The sequence below is a fragment of the Triplophysa rosa genome, linkage group LG9, assembly GCF_024868665.1.
Source record: "Triplophysa rosa linkage group LG9, Trosa_1v2, whole genome shotgun sequence".
Lineage (NCBI taxonomy): Eukaryota > Metazoa > Chordata > Actinopteri > Cypriniformes > Nemacheilidae > Triplophysa > Triplophysa rosa.
The window spans coordinates 23,648,121-23,671,941 of record NC_079898.1 but is presented as its reverse complement, the minus strand read 5'-3'; the positions used below and the strand labels follow the sequence as shown (position 1 = coordinate 23,671,941).

General features: G+C 37.8%; 2 protein-coding genes across 2 annotated transcripts; one reads left to right on the top strand and one right to left on the bottom strand.

Annotated features, from left to right (window-relative positions):
* The first annotated feature begins 1,458 nt into the window (after positions 1 to 1,458).
* Positions 1,459 to 21,982, top strand: capn1a (calpain 1, (mu/I) large subunit a). Its single transcript, XM_057341355.1, is given in 41 exon segments — positions 1,459 to 2,019; positions 2,503 to 2,572; positions 3,587 to 3,705; positions 5,478 to 5,611; positions 5,814 to 5,982; positions 6,207 to 6,290; positions 6,895 to 6,980; positions 7,478 to 7,546; positions 7,646 to 7,806; positions 8,117 to 8,286; positions 8,401 to 8,412; positions 8,654 to 8,865; positions 9,013 to 9,049; positions 9,142 to 9,207; positions 9,307 to 9,364; positions 9,446 to 9,510; positions 10,217 to 10,285; positions 10,379 to 10,457; positions 10,605 to 10,721; positions 10,985 to 11,043; positions 11,128 to 11,135; positions 14,431 to 14,677; positions 15,543 to 15,612; positions 16,586 to 16,704; positions 17,662 to 17,795; positions 17,877 to 18,045; positions 18,207 to 18,290; positions 18,368 to 18,453; positions 18,532 to 18,606; positions 18,692 to 18,852; positions 19,050 to 19,219; positions 19,431 to 19,442; positions 19,664 to 19,875; positions 20,138 to 20,348; positions 20,480 to 20,537; positions 20,627 to 20,691; positions 20,826 to 20,894; positions 20,999 to 21,077; positions 21,155 to 21,268; positions 21,365 to 21,423; positions 21,502 to 21,982. Coding segments are annotated over 41 exon segments (4,302 nt in total). The 5' UTR covers positions 1,459 to 1,782; the 3' UTR covers positions 21,529 to 21,982.
* A 204-nt stretch (positions 21,983 to 22,186) lies between these two features.
* mrpl14 (mitochondrial ribosomal protein L14) lies at positions 22,187 to 23,457 on the bottom strand. The gene is made up of 3 exons (XM_057342457.1): positions 23,387 to 23,457; positions 23,106 to 23,170; positions 22,187 to 22,701 (listed from the first exon to the last, which is right to left on the bottom strand). Exons 1-3 carry the CDS (start codon positions 23,417 to 23,419, stop codon positions 22,335 to 22,337), a joined length of 465 nt encoding a protein of 154 aa, XP_057198440.1. The 5' UTR covers positions 23,420 to 23,457; the 3' UTR covers positions 22,187 to 22,334.
* Between the last annotated feature and the right edge of the window lie 364 nt (positions 23,458 to 23,821).

Here is a 23,821-nt window from a genome sequence, read left to right as displayed (position 1 = left end):
GCTGTCAATAAATTATAACTGCAAATATATGCGATGTCCAATGACAATATATTATTTTAATCAAATCAACTGATACATAATACATGATAGGGGTTTTCTAAGCGGCATCATGAGGCTGTATTCTGTATATCTGCTGCCACCTCAAGGACTTTTACAACATAACAGGCAACGATACACATTAAAAGTGTATCCAATAAAACGATGAGACCTATTTAAAACAGACTCCAGGGATCATAATGTCTCAAATATGGCTTGTGTAATGGTATGTAAAACACAATTCGTTGTAAAACTGCTGTGAAACCACATACAAATACATTGAATTAAGTAAAGTACTCTGAAACTCATCTATCATTTACTTACCCTCATATCCTAACGACTTTATATTATTGCCTTTCTTCTGTGAAACCGAAATCAAAATGCTAGGCATATTGTGTGTGCTTCTGCTTTCTAAAGCACTTGTCTTACCGTACTTGTGTTTTTTTAGATATCGCACTCTAGATTAAACGCCATTGGTTCTCCTGTGTCACCTGACGCGGCATGTTCGATAAAACCATTGGATAAAACCAAACCATAGCAAATGAAATTTGTGTTTTTTTATATGGAGCCATTCATAAATATAGGCTGTAGCTGATTATTTTATTTTCATTTAGTCTATTAACATTTTAGAACATTTAGAACAATGCAATATAAAAAGTTTTGCTTGAATCGAACTATATATAAATGATCATATTAAATAAATAAGCGCTAAACTGTAAAATTCTAAACTGTCCTCCAGTGCGTTTAAGTGCGCATGTGCAAACTCTTTAAACCCCATGCGCGTGGCAGGATTGTTTGGTTCGTACCAGCTTTCGATTCAGTTTGATGTTAATATCAACCTTAATTTTAGTTTTTCTACAGATATCGAGTTAACTGCAACTAACGTTAAGGTGACCCGTGTTTTGGCAAATTTGGGGCACACGCGATGCTGGTTTCTGGTTCCTCGTGATGTAAAATGGATTGATTACTGACGTAAAACACAAGAGGGCAGCAGCATCTCTCTCTGGAACAGATGAAGAGTATGGAATTTAGGAAACATGAGATATAATGAAAAAATATACAAAAAAATCCAAGGTGGGCCTCAATGTATGCTACAAATTGTTTTGCCTCACGTTTGCATTTCAATGAATTCTCACCCGTAAGCAGGTTAACAAGACCCGCAGGACCCTCAGTTACTGTACATGTCGTTGTTCCCTGTCCTGTCTTCAAATTGTCTGCGCTATCAAACCGTTTATTTAAAGGCCTGTGTAAACCTACCGTTACCTCATGTCACCCAGAATATTTTTGAATATTTAAACTTTATATTAAGTTCTTTTCCGAAACTTTAAGGCCCTTAAATATATTTAGAAAATAAAAAGTATTTTTATTATCATAAGCTATTGCGTTCCTTTCCTATACTTATTGCGTTGCGTCGTGTCACCTATTTTCCAGCGCCTCGCGTCAGTGCGTTGCGTTTTTTCACGTTTAAAAGGGGGCTGGATACATATATGGAAAACACTCGACGCAAAAGCCAAAATGCCGAAACATGTCACGTGTGCACAAGTTTAAACATCACTACGTATTTCCCACTCCGTTGCGTCCTCCAGCTGTTTTTGATCGCTAGAACGCGCCCTGTTGCAAACTGCCTCTGTAATAACAGACGCGCGCGACCACGCCTATCCCAGCAGGAGGAGTAGATGAAAGAGTAAAAGCGCAGAAGTTTGTACTCTCAGGATTACAGCTGCAGAGAAAACTTTCCTGTTGAAAATGTCAGGAGTGGCATCCACACTCGCCAAAAACAGGGCACTGGTGGCTGGTTTCGGCACGAACGCCAACGCTGTGAAATACCTGAACCAGAACTTTGAGTCTCTCAGAAGTGAGTGTCTGAGCCGAGGTCAGCTCTTCTGCGATCCCACATTCCCATCCGCACCTGAATCTCTGGGCTTTAACGAACTCGGACCGCGATCTTCTAAAACCAGAGGAATCCAGTGGAAAAGACCAGGGGTGAGTTACTCTCACGTCAACGCAGTTACACGTGTGTTTTACTAAAACAATGTATAGTGCATGTAGCTGCAGGATAATGTGAATCGGAGATGAGTTTATATCAACTGTGATCTCTCATTCGTTGCTGAGTTCTACTGTTAATTTGAAAAAGCAAAAACTGATGCAAAAACAAGGATTGAGGTTACAGAAAAAGAACAAATGACTCATCCTGTAAGTATTTGAATGAAAATCAAGTCTGTTCAAACATTCTGAGTTCACGTGCTTTTTGCTGCAATTCGACTGCCCAAAATCTAAAACACGGGTGAAAGTCATTTTTGATGTATTTTATAATTAGCTTTTGTTATATAATTGTATCCTTAACTCAATACTTGTTTTTGTATTTTCTGTAATAATGCTTTGAAAAAAATGCTAAATTGTGAAAAAGTACAGCACAGAAACACACAAAAAACATTCGAATTGAATGGAATTACTCTTGCACTGTAGGAACTGACATCCAATCCTGCGTTTATTGTTGGAGGCGCTACAAGAACAGATATTTGCCAAGGATCTTTAGGTAAGTGTTTCTACCTCTACCACCTTGTATTTTATTACATTTTTGTGCGTTAGAATAGCGCGTGTCTTTAAAACGTCCCTTGTTGACGCATTTTACACTTTGAGTACTTTGTTTCCCTGTGACACCAACTTTTCTTAAACACCCCAAGTCTGGAAACTGTCAAACTTCACACCTTGTAAACTCTCATAATGATTTTTTCTTTGCACTGAAGTCTAGTGCACGGCTTCATGGTAAGATTCACTGGTTGCTACCATATCAGAGAAGTCTTTGTGCTGACTTTCGGGTGAAATTCCACAGATTCTGTTTTCATCCCACAGGCCTTAAATACTGTTTGTTTTTGTAAGACTTGCCATGAATCTGTTCAGGCACATAGAGAAATCTTCTGTCTGTATTAGTAATGAGGGGTCCTGCTGTACAGTTGCATAACAACAGGAGTGTTACTGTAACCTTTGCCTCACAACACTGCTTATTATATTTCATCCGATACACACGTAATGAGTGCTCATGGTTAAGATAGTTAATCTGGTTTGTAATTTAATATATTGACCTGTATGAATGTATATATTGACTCATGAATGAAAAGAGGAAATGGGTGACTTAGCAACACTTTCGGTGTAGATACAAATGATGTTATCATCAGGAACACGTTGCTATAGCTATATGAAAGATGATTCATCCTTCTGAAGAGGAAAATGTTTCAAAGCGTTAATAACTAATGTGGCAGGGGAAGAACATGAAAGGCGTATATGTAAAACCAGCTGGTTAGTCTTATACTTTTGGCCATAACACAGAACAGGTCTACAGTAAACCGTTAGAGGAAATAATTTGATCATATTCAAATGATAATGTGTTAAGTCCTAATGGTTTGTTTTATTATCTTTGGCTCTTGATTTTGCATCTTTTATTTTGCATCTTTGTTAAAATGTTGATGTTCTGAGTATTAAGATTCACCTTTGTAGTTTCTGTTATTCTGAAATAGCTGGTGAAACCTGTTACATCTTATTCTTATTCCAGGTGATTGCTGGCTCTTAGCAGCTATTGCCTCTCTAACCCTCAATGAAGATGTTCTGACCCGTGTCGTACCATCCAACCAGGGCTTTGGACAAGACTACGCTGGCATTTTCCACTTCCAGGTAGACAAACAGATGTCATGTGAACATTGAGCAATATTTTAGTCTGAACAAAATGGAAACACTTTAGGGCAACCATCAGTTTTCTTGAATTTTTCTATTATTTTTCCAAAGCTGTGTTTATTGTATGAAGTTACTATGCATCCGTATGGTTTTGCATGTATATCATCAAATAAACCAGTGATAGTTGAGTTAGTTTGATTGTTGTAAATGTATTGACTACTTGGACAGCTTAAAGATACATTTAATGGTTATAAGCCTGAATACTTGTGTTGCTTCAAGACAAATTTGAAAATGAAGGAATGTGGGCCTGCTTGCTTTGGGGCAGTGATGTATAAAGTACCAAAAGCAATACTTGAGTAAAAGTACAAATATCTTGCCAGAAAATTACTTTGGTAGAAGTGAAAGTAACCTTTTAGTATATGACTTGAATAAAAGTCTTAAAAGATCACATAAATGTTGTACTTAAGTATCAAAAGTACTTTTTATATGAAATCTACTTAAATATTTTAAGTAAAGTTGAAGCAAATGTCTTTAATAAAAATGTAAAAAAAAATGGTGCTCACATAGAAATCTACAACTTTGAAAAAGCTCTGTCTCAAGCTCAGTAGTTTTATCAGGAACAACGTGTTGCCAAATTGGTAAACTAAAAATACAAGTTCAGAAACCACATCTTTATTAACTTTACTTTATAACTTTATAAAAGGATAGTTCCCTCCCACCCCCAATATTACCCCTCTTAGAGAACAACTTGGAACAAAATCAGAACAAATCTGTCTGGCCCTTACTTCTTTCTTTCCTTTCATTTCTTTTCACTTGTCCATTTCAGTTTCTATGCTTTTATTTTGTAGTAACGAACATTTTGTTCAAGAAATGTAAATGGAGTAAAAGTAAAAGTCTGCAGAAATATAAAGACTCCGGTAAAGTACAGATACTACCAAAAAATACTTAAGTACTGTACTTAAGAATTTTTACTTTGTTTCATTACAACACTGCTTAGGGGTTAGTAAGGTATTCTCACTACCTTTTTAGGGCTTTACTGGGCAGTTGCTTGGGTGTTCTATACATACAGACAGACAGACCTAATCTAGGTTTGTACAATAATAGATTTTTGCCTTTATCCAAGCCAATGTAACTAGGCGGTTTCCCGGACAGGTCTTAAGCATAGTCTCAGACTAACTTAAATGTGAGAGCCTTGATCAAAAACAACTTGCACTGACATATCTTAAAATATATCACTGCGGTTGTTTTGTCTCAAGATGCACACAGTAATGTTTTTTTGTAAAGTATGTTTTTTAAATAACTTAATTATCCTAATTTAACTAAGGTCTAGTCCTGTTTTAAGATAATCCTTGTCCGGGAAACCGCCCCTAGGTGTTTCTCCAAATCCTAATAGATTTCTCTAAACAGTGATAGGTGTGTTTCTTCAAATCTTCTGTATGTTCTCACTTTTCAAAGAGAAACTCAGAATTGGCTCTGGTTTATGGGATGGTGGAATATTTTGGTCAGGACAGGAAATAACTGCACCACTGATCTCAGAGGAAGAGCCCTCCCAATGTGTGTGTGCGTGCTCCACTTTATATTGTATTTTTATTCTTCAAACACTACAGTGGCAATGTTTTACAGACTATGGATTAAAAATGTATATGTGACAGTGCTTTGCTGCTGTGTTATGCTTATGTTTTACGAGGTTGCGCACTCATGGATTTGATTATGTTTTGGCTTCTCAGCTGCAGTTTGTTTCTCTCTAATACTTGTTTGTTATTTGGTGTCAGTTTTGGCAGTTCGGGGAGTGGGTTGATGTGGTGGTGGATGACCGGCTGCCCACTAGAGATGGAGAACTGCTGTTCGTTCATTCGGTCACAAGCTCAGAGTTCTGGAGCGCCCTGCTGGAGAAGGCCTATGCCAAGTGAGTCATACCATTGTTTCGCCTAACAACCACAAATGCATTCCAGCTTTCTAACTTTATTTTCTGTCATTTGGTGTAAGTCATACATATAGAGCTTGAGCTAGAAATCAGTACGATGCATATTTCTGACACCCTGTATGTAGGATACTATACCTACAGTATGCGTCTGCGGTTGACAGTATCGTTGTTTCGTGTTCCTCAGGGTGAACGGATGTTATGAAGCTCTGTCTGGTGGTTCCACCACTGAGGGCTTTGAGGATTTCACTGGAGGGATTGCAGAAATGTACGACTTGAAAAGTGCTCCACCCAACTTGTTCCAAATTATCAGGAAGGCCCTGGACTCTGGAGCTCTGTTGGGCTGCTCCATTGATGTATGAGCTCTTTTGCATGTGTATATACTGTAGATCAGCCAAAAATAAAAATCATATTCATATCTGTGCAAAGTCATACTTCCATGCGAATCTTTTTCCATAAAACAACAGATATGCTATAAATTGTTACACTATATTGTACTTTACCATACTGTACTATACAGGTGAACTATAAGATGCTGTGAACTAGTATCTAAATTAACAGTTGTTCTCTGTTTTTGCAGATCACCAGTGCTGCTGATTCTGAGGCCATCACTAATCAGAAACTTGTGAAGGGACATGCTTACTCTCTTACCGGGGCAATTGAGGTTATTCATTCAGTGTCTTAAAAAATCTTTAGCTGTGCTGCTCAGAAAATTACTGAATTTAAGTCTTTTTTTTCGCTTTCCATTTCAACTTGAAAACTTTTTGTGTGTAGACGGTTTCATTGGACGCACACACCTGGCCAGAAGTTAACTTCGGGTCTGTGTTTGTTGATCGGTCTGGCTAGTAGCTATTTGTATTTTATTTATATAAACTATTTATATTTTATTTTATTTACATTCATATTAATATTTTATTGCATAATAATTGTATTAAATAAACAATTTGTTGAATTTTATTGTATATCAATTTTATTAAATTGTGGTCGTGTAACTTTGTCGTATTTAAGTTTAGCCAAGTAACGGTTCTTATACTGGTAACCCAAAATTATACTGGCTAGAAATGCTTTTAACTTACTAGCTAATGTAATTTACTTATTTCATTTGCTTGTAATCAGAATAGTCTACAGGGACTCTATTCTTTGCGGATGTGTACCTGAAGTTAAGTTCGGGCCACAAAAGCGTGCATGCGCAGTAACGTTTGTGTTATGTTGTTGCTTTGAAACAGTCTATAGCCACATGTTCTTAAGGGGATGCTTTGGTCTTTCAGGTTAATTACAAAGGCCGAAAGGAGAAGCTGGTCCGGGTTCGTAATCCTTGGGGTCAAGTGGAATGGACAGGGGCCTGGAGTGACATGTAATATCCCAACATTCAAAACATATTAGTTAAAGGGTTAGGTTAACAAAAAAGAAAATTATATCATCATTTACTAAACCTCTTGTCATTTTAAAACTGTATGACTTTCTTTTTTCTGCAGAGCACAAAAGAAGATATTTTGAAGAAGGTTGGTAATCGAATAATTGCGGTACCCATTAACTTACATTGTAAAAAACACAAAACCAATGCAAGTCAATGGGCACCGCTGTTGTTTGATTACCAACATTCTTTAAAATATCTTCTTTTGTATTCTGCAGAAGAACTTTCATTTTTGGGTGAGCCATCACCCTTATTTCAGTAGTTATAGATGCTGATATGTTAACACATTATTTTCTAATATTCTGTCAGAAGGTTGGCACTAAATCAATTTAATGAAGATTTCTGTACTCAGAATTGTGTCTAACAACACTCTTTAGATGTGAGCATGGTCTTTTTGTACCTTATTCTTTGTATCTTATCTGTTAATACAACTTTAGCTCTTCTGAGTGGAATGCAGTCAGTCCATCTGAACACGAGAATGTGAAGGCAGAAGACGGAGAATTCTGGTAAAGTCACATTCATTCAAAACGTATAAAAAGTGTATTGTTAATATATGGATTTGGCATGATTAAATCTGTTCCACATTTCTGTTTGTATTTGTGCAGGATGTCATTTTCAGATTTTGTGAGACATTATTCTCGTATAGAGATCTGCACTCTGACACCAGACACACTGACTTCTGACGCAGTCAAACACTGGAGCACGAGTAAGTTCGACGGAAGCTGGAGAAGAGGCTCGACGGCTGGTGGCTGCAGAAATCATCCCTGTGAGTACCTCCAAATCATGCTTGCAAAAGTAACTTCAATGCCCAAGTGTGTCGTTTCATGGCGCCACTAGTGGCAGTAAACAGAATTGCACTCAATGTGTTTGAAAGGCCCAACTGGGTCACATTAAAATTGTGCTTCCTTCAGCCAATAGCATTCATTTTGGGGCGGGACAATGACATCTTGCTAAGTATTCAAGCACATGTGACCTATACAACCTTCAAACATCAAGGGTTACTAAAGGAATAGTTCCCCGTTGACTTGACCATAGTAGTTTTTTATAGTCCCCTGACTGTTTGTTGTCTTCCACAGACACATTCTGGATGAATCCTCAGTTTAAGATCAAACTAGAGGAGGAAGATGATGATCCTGATGATAATGAAGTGGGCTGCAGTGTGGTCATCGGTCTGATCCAGAAGAATCAACGCAAACTGCGGAAGGCTGGAGAAGACATGCACACCATTGGCTACGCCATCTACGAGGTGCAGTTGCTAAGATACAATGTTACATTTGGTATCTGTAGCAGTGTTTTATGACAGTGACCTGTGATGCGGGCTGTTTATACACTTTAACTGTTGTTTTTCCATCAATTTCAGGTTCCTCCTCAGGTGAGAAAAGTTGGCTCGCTCCAGCAAACATCATACATAGCCCCCTGGTCTCTTTTGACTTCTCAAGCAGAACATCCAATAAACCACCCAACAACATCCTAGCAACCACCCATAAGCATAGACTAAAAACCACTCAAACATGCATCTTAGCAACTGCATAGTAATATTGTCATTGTTCAATGCTCATGCTTTCTTTAGTAAAGTTTTAATTATGTTTTCTTTTTTGGTCACCTCGATGTAGTTCCGTGGGCAGAAGGAAGTTCATCTGGATAAGAATTATTTCCTCTCACACGCTCAGAAAGCTCGATCCGAGACCTTCATCAATCTGAGAGAGGTCAGCACCCGCTTCAAACTTCCTCCTGGAGAATATCTCATCGTTCCCTCCACCTTTGAGCCGCACAAGAACGGAGACTTCTGTGTGCGCGTGTTTTCTGAGAAACAGTCTGAGATGCAGTAAGGACTTAATTTATGATAATATAACGTATAATAAAATGTTAACTTTTTTTATTGTGACACTGTTTTTCTTTTTCCATTGTATTCTATGTAATGGACAAGTTATCTTTGTTATCTCTTAACCTCTCTTATCCATCTTTCCTCCAGACAATGTGATGATCCTGTGGAAGCAGACATAGAAGATGTAAGTCACATCTGTCTGTGTCTCTCTTATGTTACAGTAAGCTACAGTATATTACTCTCTGGGTAACACTGATTTATTTACCGTGTCTTCAGGAGATTGTGTCTGAAGCAGAGGTGGATTCTGGATTCAGGGGGCTGTTTACCAAACTAGCAGGAGATGTAAGTTATTTGTGATTGTGCATAATGTTTTACTTAATAAAATGAACATGCCTGATCAGTGATTGTAAGCTCAAAAAATGTTTTTGTGTCTTGTTTAAGGACATGGAGATTTCTAGCTTTGAGATACGAACAATTCTCAACAAAATAGTCTCAAAACGTAAGTCATCTTTTCACTATGAATAACCATTGAAGTACAAACATTTCTGAAGATCCAGAAAAATGTGGGTTCTCCTTACAGGGACAGATATTAAAACGGATGGTTTCAGTTTGGATACGTGTAGGATCATGGTGAATCTCATGGACGTATCCTTTGACAGCCTGTCCACCAGGCAGCCTTCTCTGAGATATCCAACAGTTTTATAAAGTTATTAGTAGATGTGTCTGCAAAACTCGAAAAAGCAGAAAGCTGTGCAGAAGTCCTCTAAATGTTAAAATGCTGTTATTTTGGCTTATTTGATTATGTTTTCTGCTACCGTTAAAGAAACAGTTCACCCAAAAATGAACATTCTGTCATCATTTACTCACCCTCAAGTTGATCCAAACCTGTACTTTTAGTTCTGGGACATCATTGACTACCATGGTAAGAAAAATTAAATGGTAGGCAAAAGTGCCCCCTAAATTCTTCAAAATATCTAATTTTGTGTTCAAAATAAAACAAAATTGATATACACTATTTTTTTCTGCTATGGTAGTGAATGATGTCCCAGAACTGAAAATTGCAAACATTCTTCCAAGTATCTTTCTCTGTGTTCATTAGTACAGTAGTCATTTTATACAGATTTGGAACAACTTGAGGGTAAATAAATGAAGACAGAACTTTTCTTTTTGGGTGAACTGTTCCTTTAAGTGTTTCTAATTCTCTTATCGTTAACGTGTTTAAAATCTATTCTGCCGATTTGCCTCTGAAATCATTGCAGTAAATGCGAAAACATCATCTAGAATTTTAAGTTACTCTTTTATTTACAACTTTATTCATTTTCTATCTGATTTTCACTTAACTCTGATGCAGGACAGTGGCAATGGTAAATTGGGGATAGCCGAGTTTGCCACCCTGTGGAAGAAAATTCAGAAGTATCTGGTGCGTTTGTACTGAAAATGGCAAAAACTCGCTAATGCTGTTTGTTTGTCATGGCATTGTTTTGAATGAACACCTTCGTTCTTCTCTTTTCAGATCATTTACAAGAAGAATGATATGGATGGATCCGGCTGCATGAGTACACCAGAGATGCGAATGGCTTTGAAGGAAGCAGGTGACCTTTGATCTTTTTCATTCAGGCTTTCAGTATGTTTTGAAATGATTTTCAGAAACAGCTGTAGTTAGTATTTAACAGCCCTGATATAAATGTATGACCGTAGAGGGTTTTTTAATAGAAGTAACTGTGTTTATTACTGCACAGGGTTCTCTTTGAATGACACCATTCATCAGCTTCTGGCTGCACGATACGGTGAAGCAGACATGACCATTGACTTTGATAACTTTGTGGCCTGTTTGATGCGGCTAGAGATGATGTTCAGTAAGTACATGGTCAAATATGTTTATCATAATATTGTCAAGTTTCTTATTCTGATTGTTTGACACATTACATGTACGTGATCCAAAGGTGTCGATTCAGTTTCTGTATTTGCACGCGAACAAGTAGGTCCGCACGTTTTCAATAATACTGCGGTACAGAGGCTATTATTCTTTGTTTAATGTGATTATATTTTGTATGTATGTTTGCATACTTTTTAATCTTTTATCAAACACTAACATAAAGTTCTGCATTCTCATTTGTAGAAGTCTTCAAGAAGATTGACATTGACAAGAGTGGGTCCATTGAGTTAACCTTAAACCAGGTACTGATTGTCATTTTTCTTCTTTGCCTTTCTTCGTTTTGCATCCGAGCGTTTGCTTGAAACGGTTTTCTTTCTTTCTTGCAGTGGCTGATGTTTGCCATGATATAAAGGACCGGAGGATTTTGAATAGTACTTTTATTATATTGGTTAACCCACATGACAATCATACAGTGTACCCAAATGCTTTATTTGTATTGTGGAACAACTGGAATTCGTTAATGTGTCCACGATACAGCATTGTTGCTCGGGGGTTATATGTACTGCTGCTTGTTGTTTTATTTGTAGCTCACTTGCTTGTTACTGCCGTGCTTGCAAGGCATCACAGTATTATCATTCTTATCAGTGGCACTTGCTGGGAAACTAGTTTTTTTCATGAGGGGGCTTGTAGTGGATGATACTTTAAAACAGGTCAAATCTGATTTAGATTTGCAATAAAGGGTAAAAAGCCATATCTAGGGACCAGAATCTCATACTATACAAACCATTTTTTCATGGTTTATTGGACGAGTAAGCCCAATATAGAAAACCCTAGCAACCACCCAGAACACCCATAAAGCATGGCAACCACCTCCATCATGGTTTTGCACCGGCAAACACAACTTACATTTTTCACAAAAATATACAAACAGACTCAATTCTGTTATTTTGTAACTTATATGTTTGTTATCTTTTTGTATACTTTATATTTATATTATATAACTGTCTGTAAACATACATTAGCTAAACACAACAGATATTTCTAATTATTTGAAACCAAGCCTTATGCCACCTTGCAAGCTCGGGTATCGTATTATGCAAATCTAGTTTGTATTTTGGGAAGAATACGTGTTCACTGTACAGTCTTGCTGAATAAAGTTGTCCGTGTTCGCTTTTGTAGTGCACTTGCCCGTTATTTCATCTCAAGTGCACTTGTCGGTCTTACTTGATGTGTCGCTCCGCCTCCTCTGGGCTCAAACACACACTGAAGCTCCACGAACATACGCTGAATAACAGATAATCTTTCAGGCAAATATAGCGGAATATATAACACTTAAGAAGAGCCCGACAGAAGCGCAGTTTAAAAGGCAAGTTACGCGTATCTTACGTCGTCAGTGATTCGTGTCGATGGTTATGAAGGTTTAAATCTGCTCGCGCTGCTCTCCGGCGGCCTGCTGTTATTCTGCCATATAAAATAGGCTAACGTTACTTTAGTCAGTCTCCTATTTGTATTTTATTCACATATCCGAGATCAAAAATTAAACGTAAAAATGTAGCATAGCGTCACCCTAGTAATGTTAGTAATGCCGTGATTTGCGGAGGTTTGCTGAAGTAAGGACAGCTCGCGACGGGATGTTTTGCATGCCATGCATTTTGTTACAGAATAATTAACTACTAAACAATGTTTGAAAATTTAGAAATTGCTGTAAGGACTGTTGTTAAATGTAAAGACTAGAGATTTAAAACTGATTTAAATGAATGGGACAAAATCACACATACAGTTGTCTTCAGCTGTTGCACGATTTATCTGCATTGAAATGAACTGTGTGTGTGTGCGTGCGTGGCTGCGTGCGTGTGCTTGTGTGTGTGTGTGTGTGTGTGCGCGTTTGTGTTCATGTTTTTATATTCCGGTGGGGACCTAAACTTGAATGCACACCAACACATGGGAACTCGTGTCATCGTGGGGACCAAAATAGTGGTCCCATGGGCAAAAAATCTTATAAATTGTACAGAACAATATTTTTTAAAAATCTAAAAATGCATAAAGTTTTCTATGATCTTATAGGTTTAGGGGTAGGTTTAGGGATAGGGGATAGAATATACAGTTTGTACAGTATAAAAAACATTACGCCTATGGACTGTCCCCACGGAGATAATAAACCAGACGTGTGTGTGTGTGTGTTCATGTTTGTATATCCCGGTGGGGACCTAAACCTGAATACACACCAACACATGGGGACTCGTGTCACCGTGGGGACCAAAATTGAGGTCCCCAGGGGCAAAAAAGCTAATAAATTGTACAGAACAATATTTTTTACAAATCTAAAAATGCAAAAAGTGTTCTATGATCTTTAGGTTTAGGGATAGGGTTAGGGATAGGGGATAGAATATACAGTTTGTACAGTATAAAAACTAGCCTATGGATGCTGTCTCCCACGTGGGCGCTAGTCATCACCAAGCTGTATGGTGTGGCGTGTGTGTGTGTGTGAGGAGAGAGAGAGAGAGAGAGAGAGAGAGGAGAGAGAGAGAGAGAGAGAGAGAGACGCAAGGAGAGAGAGAGAGAGAGAGAGAGAGAGAGAGAGAGAGAGAGAGAGAGAGAGAGAGAGAGAGAGAGAGAGAGAGAGAGAGCAAACAGTAATTGGGCAATTCAAGCGTTATGGATGTGACATTTTCATTCTTTCATTCATATACATTCTCACACTCAGAGAATGTTTGTTACCAATATACTGAACAATCTGTTTAAATTTTATTAAACCATTGTTAATAGTCTAAACATCAGAAAAATATCAGTCTATGCACGAGTTTTCTGTTTTTTTTTTTGCTCGACAAATGAGGAAGGATGTCTCTTCATAAAACATAAAACAGCTGTTTTATTTTATTTTTAATGTCTCCATTAATGAGGAATATGTACTTTTATGGATGTGACAATCCTGAAAATTGCACTTTCCGGGCTATGGAAAATCATGCACTAAAAATAAAAAGACTGCTTCAAAAACTTGAAGCAGACTTCACACATGGCTATTTAAACCACCCAATTTGGCCATCTGTGCTGCTGTTAGTATAGTAAAAACCTTTGGTTTTCATGGTACCATTTTTTCATGGTAACGTTGACATTTGCACGGAATTGCCCAATTGCAGATTCTTAAAAAAGTACAATCGTTTTTCATGCTAGTACAATAGCCTATGTTAAAAGAAACTGAAAAATAACAACCTACCGTGGCATCAGAATGTATTTGGAAATCGAAGACACATTTATTTAATCCTATAAATACATGTATAAACTAAGATTATACAATAATTCATGTATAAACTCACATACCACAAGTTAAATTCATGAAAAAGAAAATGACAAATTACATTTGTCTGCATTTTGAACTGTATTTGTGTTGTTTTATAATTAAAAAATGATCCAATGTCTATAATATAAATATATGGTGTGTCCACATACAGTGTTATTTATATAAAAATTATAGACTCTAATTTACATGTTGAATCATGTACCTTTAACTGAATCCCTATGTATCTATAATGTGAAATCCCATAAGCCTTAATAATATATAGCCTATTGTGTTAGCCAAAAGACAAAAATCATGAGAATGTACACAAGTATTATTTTAGACTAAAGATTACATGTTTAGTGTTTCTGATGGATCATCTTGGTATCGGTTTTGCTATATATACCCACTGCAGCATGTTTACATATGGAGGAATCTCAGCACACATCAGTACTAACAGGCTGAAAGCGGAGGGCATGGGTTCATTCGAGCAGGCCATACACTTTCAGAACCAGGATTATGAAGCCATCAGACAGGAGTGTCTGGAAGGAGGATTCCTGTTTGAAGATTCCTGCTTTCCCGCTGAGCCTCCATCTCTTGGCTTCAAAGAACTCGCCCCGTATTCCTCTAAAACCCGCGATGTGGAGTGGATGCGTCCAACGGTGAGGCAGAAGATAATGTGTTCTATACTTCGATTAAAAACATTTCCAGACAAACAATTTTGTAACTTTTAATCAAAATATAGTACCCTACTCTGCCTCTAAAAATATTTTTGTCAATAAGCCCTCTTATCTTTCAAAGCAGTCCATTTCCAACAGATATATAATCAACTCCCGCCCCACATTTTTTCTCCCCGAATGGCCTGTTTTGCAAACGTCACAATTCATGCTGACTTTAAAGGGACAGTTCACCCAAAAATGAAAATTCTGTCATCATTTACTCACCTTCAGATTGTTCCAAATCTGTATAAATTCCCCATTGACTCCCATAGTATTATTTTCCCTACTATGGCAGTAAATGGGGGATGAGATCTGTTTGGTTATTGACATTCTTCCAAATATCTTTCGCTGTGATCTGCAGAACAAAGAAATGTATGCAGGTTTGGAACAACATGAGGGTGAGTAAATGATGACAGAATTTTGTGGTGAACTATCCCTTTAAAGGCATATAAACCTATAACACTGAACAAATGTATTACAGACAGTAACATGCTTCAGTTCAGCATGAGAATGTGCTCATATTTAACCGAGCCGACCCCTCCCTTCACTGCAGCTGTTGACACTCTTATAAAATCACACACACACGGATCACAAAGATTCCTCAGCCACACTTAGTCATAGTACAGATTCAACTCAAAGGCCTCAAGAGTGCTTTAATTCAGACAGGTCATTATTGTTCCTGGATATGAGTTTCCCTGACACATACTGTACAGTAGGTGTGTCTGTATCTGTAAACTGACAACAGGTACAGAAACCTTTGAGTTGTCCGATACTCATTTCAGCCCCTCTAATCTCTTCTTCCCCGCAGGAGCTCTGTGATGATCCGCAGTTCATTCTGGGCGGAGCTACGAGGACGGACATCTGTCAGGGAGCTCTGGGTAATTGATCTGCTTTTACATACAAGATCCAGAATACCTGTCTGTGTCTTTCATTTACACGTATTAGATTATATAGCAGGAATCTCAGAGCATGAGTCATGAAAGAACAGCTCATATAACTGGCCTCAGGCGTGTCTGCATGTGACTCATTTGCTTCATGCTGACCTTGAGTCAGCGCGTGTTTGTGATCATGCCAACTTAAAACTGAATGTAAATGTGAGGGGTTTCCTTTTTTTGTAAACATTTCTGCCTTTATAGTGGCTATTAACTATAAAGCATTTGGACACTTAAAAATGTATGGATATCAAACCAAGTGGCACCTGCAAGACTAGAATGCTAGAAATTTCTGATTCAGTTTTGTGAAACTGTTTAACCAATTTTAGTGGATGTTTAAAGTCAATTATGATCTGTAAATTATGACAGAATTTGTATTTTTGGGTGAACTGTCCCTTTACCATAATTCAGATATGTATAATCAGAAAAGTGTCAAAAAGATTTTGTCACAATTTATGCATTTTATATAAACCAACCAAATATCTTTTTTTTAAATGTTTTAGGATAAAATGTATTTATTTACAGTATGCATACTTTAAATAGATGGCACTTTAAATTTGGTTTCTAATGCAATGAGCATTGACTGTTGGTGAGCAAGTGGTTTTTGGGGCCTCTGTTAGTTTACCTTCATTAAAGACGGCGTGTGTAAAACAATCAAATTCATTCAGTCTGCTGCTGGCCCACTTTTACAGTTTTGAGGTTCTGGAAAATTCCTGTGCTCTGGAGACGGGAGTGGGGTGGTAAACAGGAATGGGTTCAGATAGGCCTTACAGTGAAAATAAGCCCCACCTCCTGCCCTCTGGCCCCCTGATGGTTGTAGACGGTAGTTAAACTGCTGTGTGTTATTAAAGGCATCAATGTTTGTTGAAGAGAAGCATTTTATTCAGGACATGTATTTGACAGTTTTATTTCCTGTCAGGTGACTGTTGGCTTCTGGCTGCTATAGCCTCACTGACACTTAATGAAAAGCTTCTACACAGAGTTGTTCCTCACGGTCAGAGCTTTCAGGACGGATATGCTGGAATTTTCCACTTTCAGGTTTTGTAGAATTGCTAGTATACACTACCAGTCAAACATTCGGATATAGTTGACAGAATGTTCGAAGCTCACATTCTAAAAAATATTTAATCTAAAGATTAAATCTTAAATGCTTGAAATGAGTTTTGTTGGTTTCATACACATCCATACACAGTATGACATGACATGGTACAATTCTATTTATTAAATGCAATACAATTATATAGATGAGAAATAAAAAATAAAATTTTAAATCAATTAGAAAATACATCACGGTAATAGAATTAGAATTGACATAATAAAATTGGAATAATAGTTGTATAATATTTTGTACATATTGCATATACAGCCGCCGAGAAAATTAAGAGACCATTTCAAAGAGCATTTTCAGTTTTCTGAATTTACTATTTATTTATAGGTGTGTGTTTGGTAAAAGGATCATTTTTGTTTCATTCTGTGAACTACTAACAATATTTCTCCCAAATTTCAAATAAAAATATTGTTTCTATTTGCATTTATTTGCAGAAAATGAAACAGGTCATAACAGAAAAGACCTCAAATACCGCAAAGAACACAAGTTTATATTCACTTTTAAGCAATACAACAGAAATATTTGTATTTAGGAAAAAAAAGATTTATGTGATAACCTTTTAGATTTTTATCACAGTTCTCATGCGTCTTGTCATTCTGTCAGTCTTTCACATTGCTGTTGGATGACTGCGTCACTCCTGCGGTTTGATTTGGTTGAAATTCAACAGACACTGGACTGGAATGACCACAACACATCTAGAAATGCTGATTGAATGAAATTTGGAATGCTCTCTTCATTTTTTCAGCGGCTGTATTTAGTATTACATGGGAAGTGGTTTAAAACCTTTATTTTGACCATCCTTTGGACTCCATCAGTCTTTTCTTCATATTGACCGCTGTCAATCCACAACAATCAATTCATTCCGACCGTTTTCATCTGGTCTGCAGTTCTGGCAGTTTGGCGAGTGGGTGGACATTGTGATTGATGACCGGCTGCCGGTCAAAGACGGAGAGCTCATGTTCGTCCACTCAGCAGAGGGAAATGAATTCTGGAGTGCCTTGGTTGAAAAAGCCTATGCTAAGTACGTCCTGATTTATGTGTCTCTTGCAGAGAAATCAGAGATTGTTGAGTGGTAACGGTAGGTTCGTTTATGTTCCTCCAGGTTAAACGGCTCTTATGAAGCTCTCTCTGGAGGTTCCACCACTGAAGGTTTTGAGGATTTTACAGGTGGAGTCTCAGAGATGTATGAGCTCCGGAACGCCCCGAAAGATCTTTACAGAATCATCAGCAAAGCCTTGGAGAGAGGCTCGCTGCTGGGCTGCTCCATCGATGTGAGAACTTCATTACTTCAAAGTGATAGTTTACCCCCAAAAATGAAAGTGATCATGAATCACTCAGATATGTGTAGCATTTGCTGTAGACATGTAGTCATTGGCATTAACATACCTCGTTCTAGATTTAGATGAATCCATTCTTTATGATTGTGTACCAGATCACCAGTGCCTTCGACAGTGAAGCCGTTACGTTCAAGAAGCTGGTCAAGGGTCATGCTTACTCTCTGACTGCTCTCAAACAGGTAGTGCTCTCATTATAAATACCTCAGAGTTCAAGTGTTTATGTCTTGACGTGCAGGATGTCTGTTCTCTCTAACAGGTGGAGTTTAGGGGCAGTATGGAGAGGCTTATCCGCATCCGTAACCCGTGGGGTCAGGTGGAGTGGACAGGGGCCTGGAGCGATAAGTGAGTGAAAGCAGTCGAGTCATTTTTTTCCACTTCAGCCCAAATATTTGAGAGCTGTATAGTGTGTTCCCTCCACAGCTCCTCTGAATGGGATGAGATCGATGAATCTGAGAAAGATGACCTGCACTTGGAGATGGAGGATGGAGAGTTCTGGTGAGCTTCAATGTAACATGTTAATAGACCAACAAAGCATTCTGAACCGTCACGGCGTAAAGAATGATTCATTTTTTTCTCGCAGGATGTCGTTCAGTGAGTTCTTGCGGCAGTTCTCCAGATTGGAGATCTGTAACCTCACCCCTGATGCTCTGAGCGAGGATGAGGTGAGCCACTGGAACACCGTCAAGTTTCACGGCTCCTGGAGGAGAGGCAGCACGGCAGGGGGCTGTCGAAACCATGCCAGTGAGTACACTGATCTGATTTACAGGACACTTTATAGTTCACCATAAAGGACACGTGTGGAGTCATGAAGTGATTTCTTTTCTCTAAAAAGTAGGCATTGTACCTAAAGAACAACTTCATAGTTACCTTTTAGAAACAATTATATGTAGTAGTATCTGATCCACAGCACTGGTATGTGTTTCCGTCATCTTTGGCAGACACGTTCTGGATTAATCCGCAGTATAAGATCACTCTGCTGGAGGAAGATGATGATCCTGAGGATGAAGAGGTGGCCTGCAGTTTCCTGGTGGCCTTAATGCAGAAAGACCGCAGACGGTATCGCCGTCAGGGACAAGACATGCACACCATCGGCTTTGCAATCTATGAGGTGAAGAGCAAATGATTCTGATTTTTTGCGTGCAACATTTGATGAAAACGAGCATCGATGAATATTAGCAGAACGTACATAAGTAAGGTTGACATCAAATATTGATTTGAGTTTTTATTTTATGTGAGAAGAAATACACTGATGGGAGCTGTGCAATAACAGTACTTTTTAAATTGAACATCCTATTTCTCTCCTTCCTATATTCCTGCAGATTCCTGAAGAGGTACGGATCAGTTTCAGCAAATACTGCGTTTAATAGGTTTGCCTACAATATTAAGCCTTGTGTACTTCCACACAGGTGATTAATTTCTTTTTGGTTCCGAATATCCCAAAAGTAGGATGTTAGTTCATTCTGTATTCATTAAACAACATACGTTAACTTATTCTATAGTAGAACATCAGAATCGCAATGCTGCATACCGAGTCATTTCCATCTGTTTGCAGTACGCCGGTTGTCAGAACGTGCATCTCAAAAAGAACTTCTTCTTGACTCACTCATCCTGCGCTCGGTCCGAGACCTTCATTAACCTGCGGGAGGTGAGCACGCGTCTCAGCCTGCCTCCTGGAGAGTACATCGTCGTCCCGTCCACCTTCGAGCCCAGCAAGGAGGCGGATTTTGTCCTACGGGTCTTTACCGAAAAACAATCACAGACTGAGTGAGTGTTTGTAAAAACGTTGTAATATAGAAAAGATCTGTATTGTTCTGGTTGAAAGAATGCTTTACCCAAAAATGAGAGTTCTGTCATGATTTACTCACTCTCAAACATTTTCCAAACTGCTCTTTAAGTCATACATGGATTTGGAGCAACATGAGAGTGATGATAGAAGTTTCGTTTTTGAGAAAACTTTAATGCGCAATGTTTAAAGTTTGTGGAGTTTCTTCTGTTATTGAAGTTTGGTCTTGTTTTATCTTGTAAGGGAGTTGGATGATGAGATTTCTGCAGACTTCGAGGATGAGGTGAGTTCTTGAGGCTACATTGTGTAAGTGTAAGCATCCAGAAAAACATCTTGAGACTGATGGATTGAGACTTAGACAAACATGGCTTGTTTGCTTTCCATTCAGGAAGAAATTGCAGAGGATGATATTGACGAATCTTTTAAGGCCTTGTTTGCTCAGCTGGCTGGAGAGGTGGGTGAATAAAATAGATCAGAATTTTCATTCATTCATTTATAAATGCAGCAGATAAATATAGAGCTTTATTCAAATGTTTAATAACTGTTAACAGCTGATCAATGAGGATTGTTTTGTCTTTGTTTCAGGATATGGAGATATCTGTCCGTGAACTCCGGACCATTCTTAACCGGGTCGTGTCCAAACGTGAGTTAAACATGTCCTCCGTGCGCTCAATTCAATGAAAACGAGCCTGTTTCTTATATTTATATGTGAATAAACTGTTTCTATCTCAGACAAGGACCTTAAAACCGATGGGTTCAGTATGGATTCTTGTAGAACTATGGTCAACCTCTTGGATGTATCCTTCACTATTTAAAGCAATGTTTAAAGTTTGATTAAACCTAAGCTGATTCATCTCCAGTAGTAATCAACAGCATAGGTCATGTGATCAGTCGAGCTGGTTGTTTTTCTCCTGATCCTGTGCTTCTTCAGAAAGATGGTAGTGCACGCTTGGGCTTAGTAGAGTTTCAGATCCTCTGGAATAAAATTAGAAAGCTGTTGGTTAGTGAATTGTTTTTGTATTTTAGCTTTGATTCGTTTTACCTCTCTAATTTGTAATAGATGGGTCAACATAATGTTCAATAGCAATGCATTTTTTTACTCAGGAGATCTTCAGAGAATTTGACATTGATAAGTCGGGGACAATGAGCTCCTATGAGATGCGTATGGCGGTGGAATCAGCAGGTAAAGCCTCTGTTATTTTGCTCATGAATGGAATGACTAGTAAAACGTCGACTATACCTTGCTTGTTTTCTCTACAGGCTTCAAGCTCAACAACAGACTCAACCAGATTCTAGTAGCCAGATATGCTGAGAACGAAACCATCGATTTTGATAGCTTCGTCTGCTGCTTGATCAAACTGGAGTGCATGTTCAGTATGTTTCGATTAATATCACATAGCGCCGATTAACAATCTATTCAACTCATTCTATGTTTTAGCATGGTTTATATAATCTTGCACTTTCTTATAGAATCTTTTCAGCTGTTGGACAGAGATGGAACAGGAGAGGCGGAGATGAACTTGTCTGAGGTGATCTGTCTTGATTTTTTTTCCAAATTAAGTTAAAACAAATTGCTTACCACTTTTTATCTCCTCCCTTTTCCGTAGTGGCTCTTCATGACCATGTGCGGTTGAGGTAGACCATTCCCAATGCAAGAATGCTGCAAAGTGCCTCAATACTAAACTCTTCATGCAACAACCTCACTTTCACAATAACCATTAGAGAAAAGTGCCAATAGGTTTTTTTTTCAAGAATTTGTTTAAATAGAAAATAATGCATTTACACATTAGAGAACACTACACAAGGTACACTTGTTGTCTGAAGAGGACCTTCACTCGCTGCTCATGTCCTGACTATATGTGTGAGAAAACCATAGGATGAGTATCTAACAAGCATCTGAATTTTGTCCTAAATGGAAAATCGGCCTTTGTTTGCAAGAGGTTGACTGTTGATAGTTCCACTAATAAGAAACCACAGCATTGCATGTTTTCATAAAAGGTGAACTAATATGCCCTAGATGCAGAATGTTTTGTTGTATAGGCTGAATTTCAGTATTGTCACTGATATAAATAAAATATAGCTTCAGAATAAAATATTATAATTTATGTTGATGACCGTTTTGTACTTTTTCAAAAGCCTGAAAGTAAAATGAACTTCAAATATTGGTCCTGACAACTGTAAGGAAACCATCAACGAGTTAACTTCCCTGAAAAGTGAGAATGCTCTGATTATGACATATATAATAATCTACAGTACAAACATAAAAATTACTTAAGCAAATCCATATTTGGTTAAGTTACATCCACAAATTTTATTTTAAACAAAGAATCCACCATGACGACAGACTTCTTGAATGGCAAAGTACAAGTCTTATTTACAGACAAACTAAGCATAATAGAAAATGCACATCTGGGATTTTCCAGCATACAGAAACAAGGATCTACACTAATCGTTGAGCAATGGCTATCAGTTTGGAATATTCCCCCTCCATTTTGCGCAGATGTGTTGGTATGGGAGCTTTGATTCTAGTTCCAGTGGGGTTTCCGTTATCTTCGATCAAAACAACGTTATTTGAATCAAACCGTGGTGTCATACGTGCTCCAGGCATCTTCTGACCCACAATGAGAGCTTTTTTCTTCTGTCCTTTAATTGCCAGTAAGACTCTGTCTCCCACTTTACCCACTCCATTCTTGGTGTAAACGTGAATAACTTTTGGTGGACGGTGGTGATGGGCATTTCCAAGAGAGCTGTTGTCGACCACTCTCACTCGTGTTAACTTCTGAATAGCAGCCACAGCTGCAGAGACACTGGAATGAGATGGATAATATATATAACAGTGTTTCTTCAGCCATATTCATACAGAGATGTCATTATACCGAATATCAATATAAAACAAAAAAAATGGTTCAACTGAATTTGTTATGCTCATGGTATAAATCGACATATATTCACAGACATCCATGTATTAAGAACAAAATATTGTGTTAATGTGCAGCATTCATTTATAAACAGCAAATCAGCTGCACTGCAGTTTGATTCTCCTCCTCTTATTTTAGATTTGCATTATTTTTTTTGAGTCAGCAGTCATGCAGTAGAAATGTCCTGATGTTCCAAGTTTTCCATGATCATGAGAACCCAGCAAAACAAGCACACCGTCATGAATACTGTAGGCTACATCGATATCAACGCAAGCAGATAGAATAATATTTACCTGAAAGCTCTTTGCTGTGTCAGTTTGGGCAGAATCAACCCGGATAGCGACAAGGCCATACTGACCTTACAAGAAAAATACAAATCCAAAATAAACTTTATTAGAAACGCGTTTTATTTCTTTCAAACAGCAATAATGAGAAATCTAATGACAAACAGCTTATAAACTAACTACATTAGATAACATCGAATGATTGCAGCAAATAAATTAAATTTATATATTTAAATACCGGCCATAACTGTTATTTTAGAGTGATATAAGTAAATAGATCACTAAAATACCTGTTTAGAACATACACACCACACCAATGTCATGCACGCACCTCAATTACGTCATAACAAGGCGACAATTATTGTTTTACGTAGAGTTCGTGGCAAACATCTGACCATTAGCGCCACCTAAAGTGCTGGGAGACGCTAAAACATTAGTCAGAAGTCACTTTATATAGATAAGTTATTGAACAGTGTGTTGTATGTTCAGACAAAATGAACAAGAAATAGAAATAAATGACCCAAATGAATTTCTTTAGATTTGTTTTCAGCTATTATTCAATTTAATAATACATTCTGGTGACGTTTTAAAACCAAAAGCTAGAGGTCACTATTGGACTAGATATCCAGCATATCCAATTTAATGGTGGCACAGCCTGTTACTGTGTTCTTAATGATTCGTGTGAAAAAGTTAGTAAAAGTCATTTTATTTAAGTAAAAAAATGT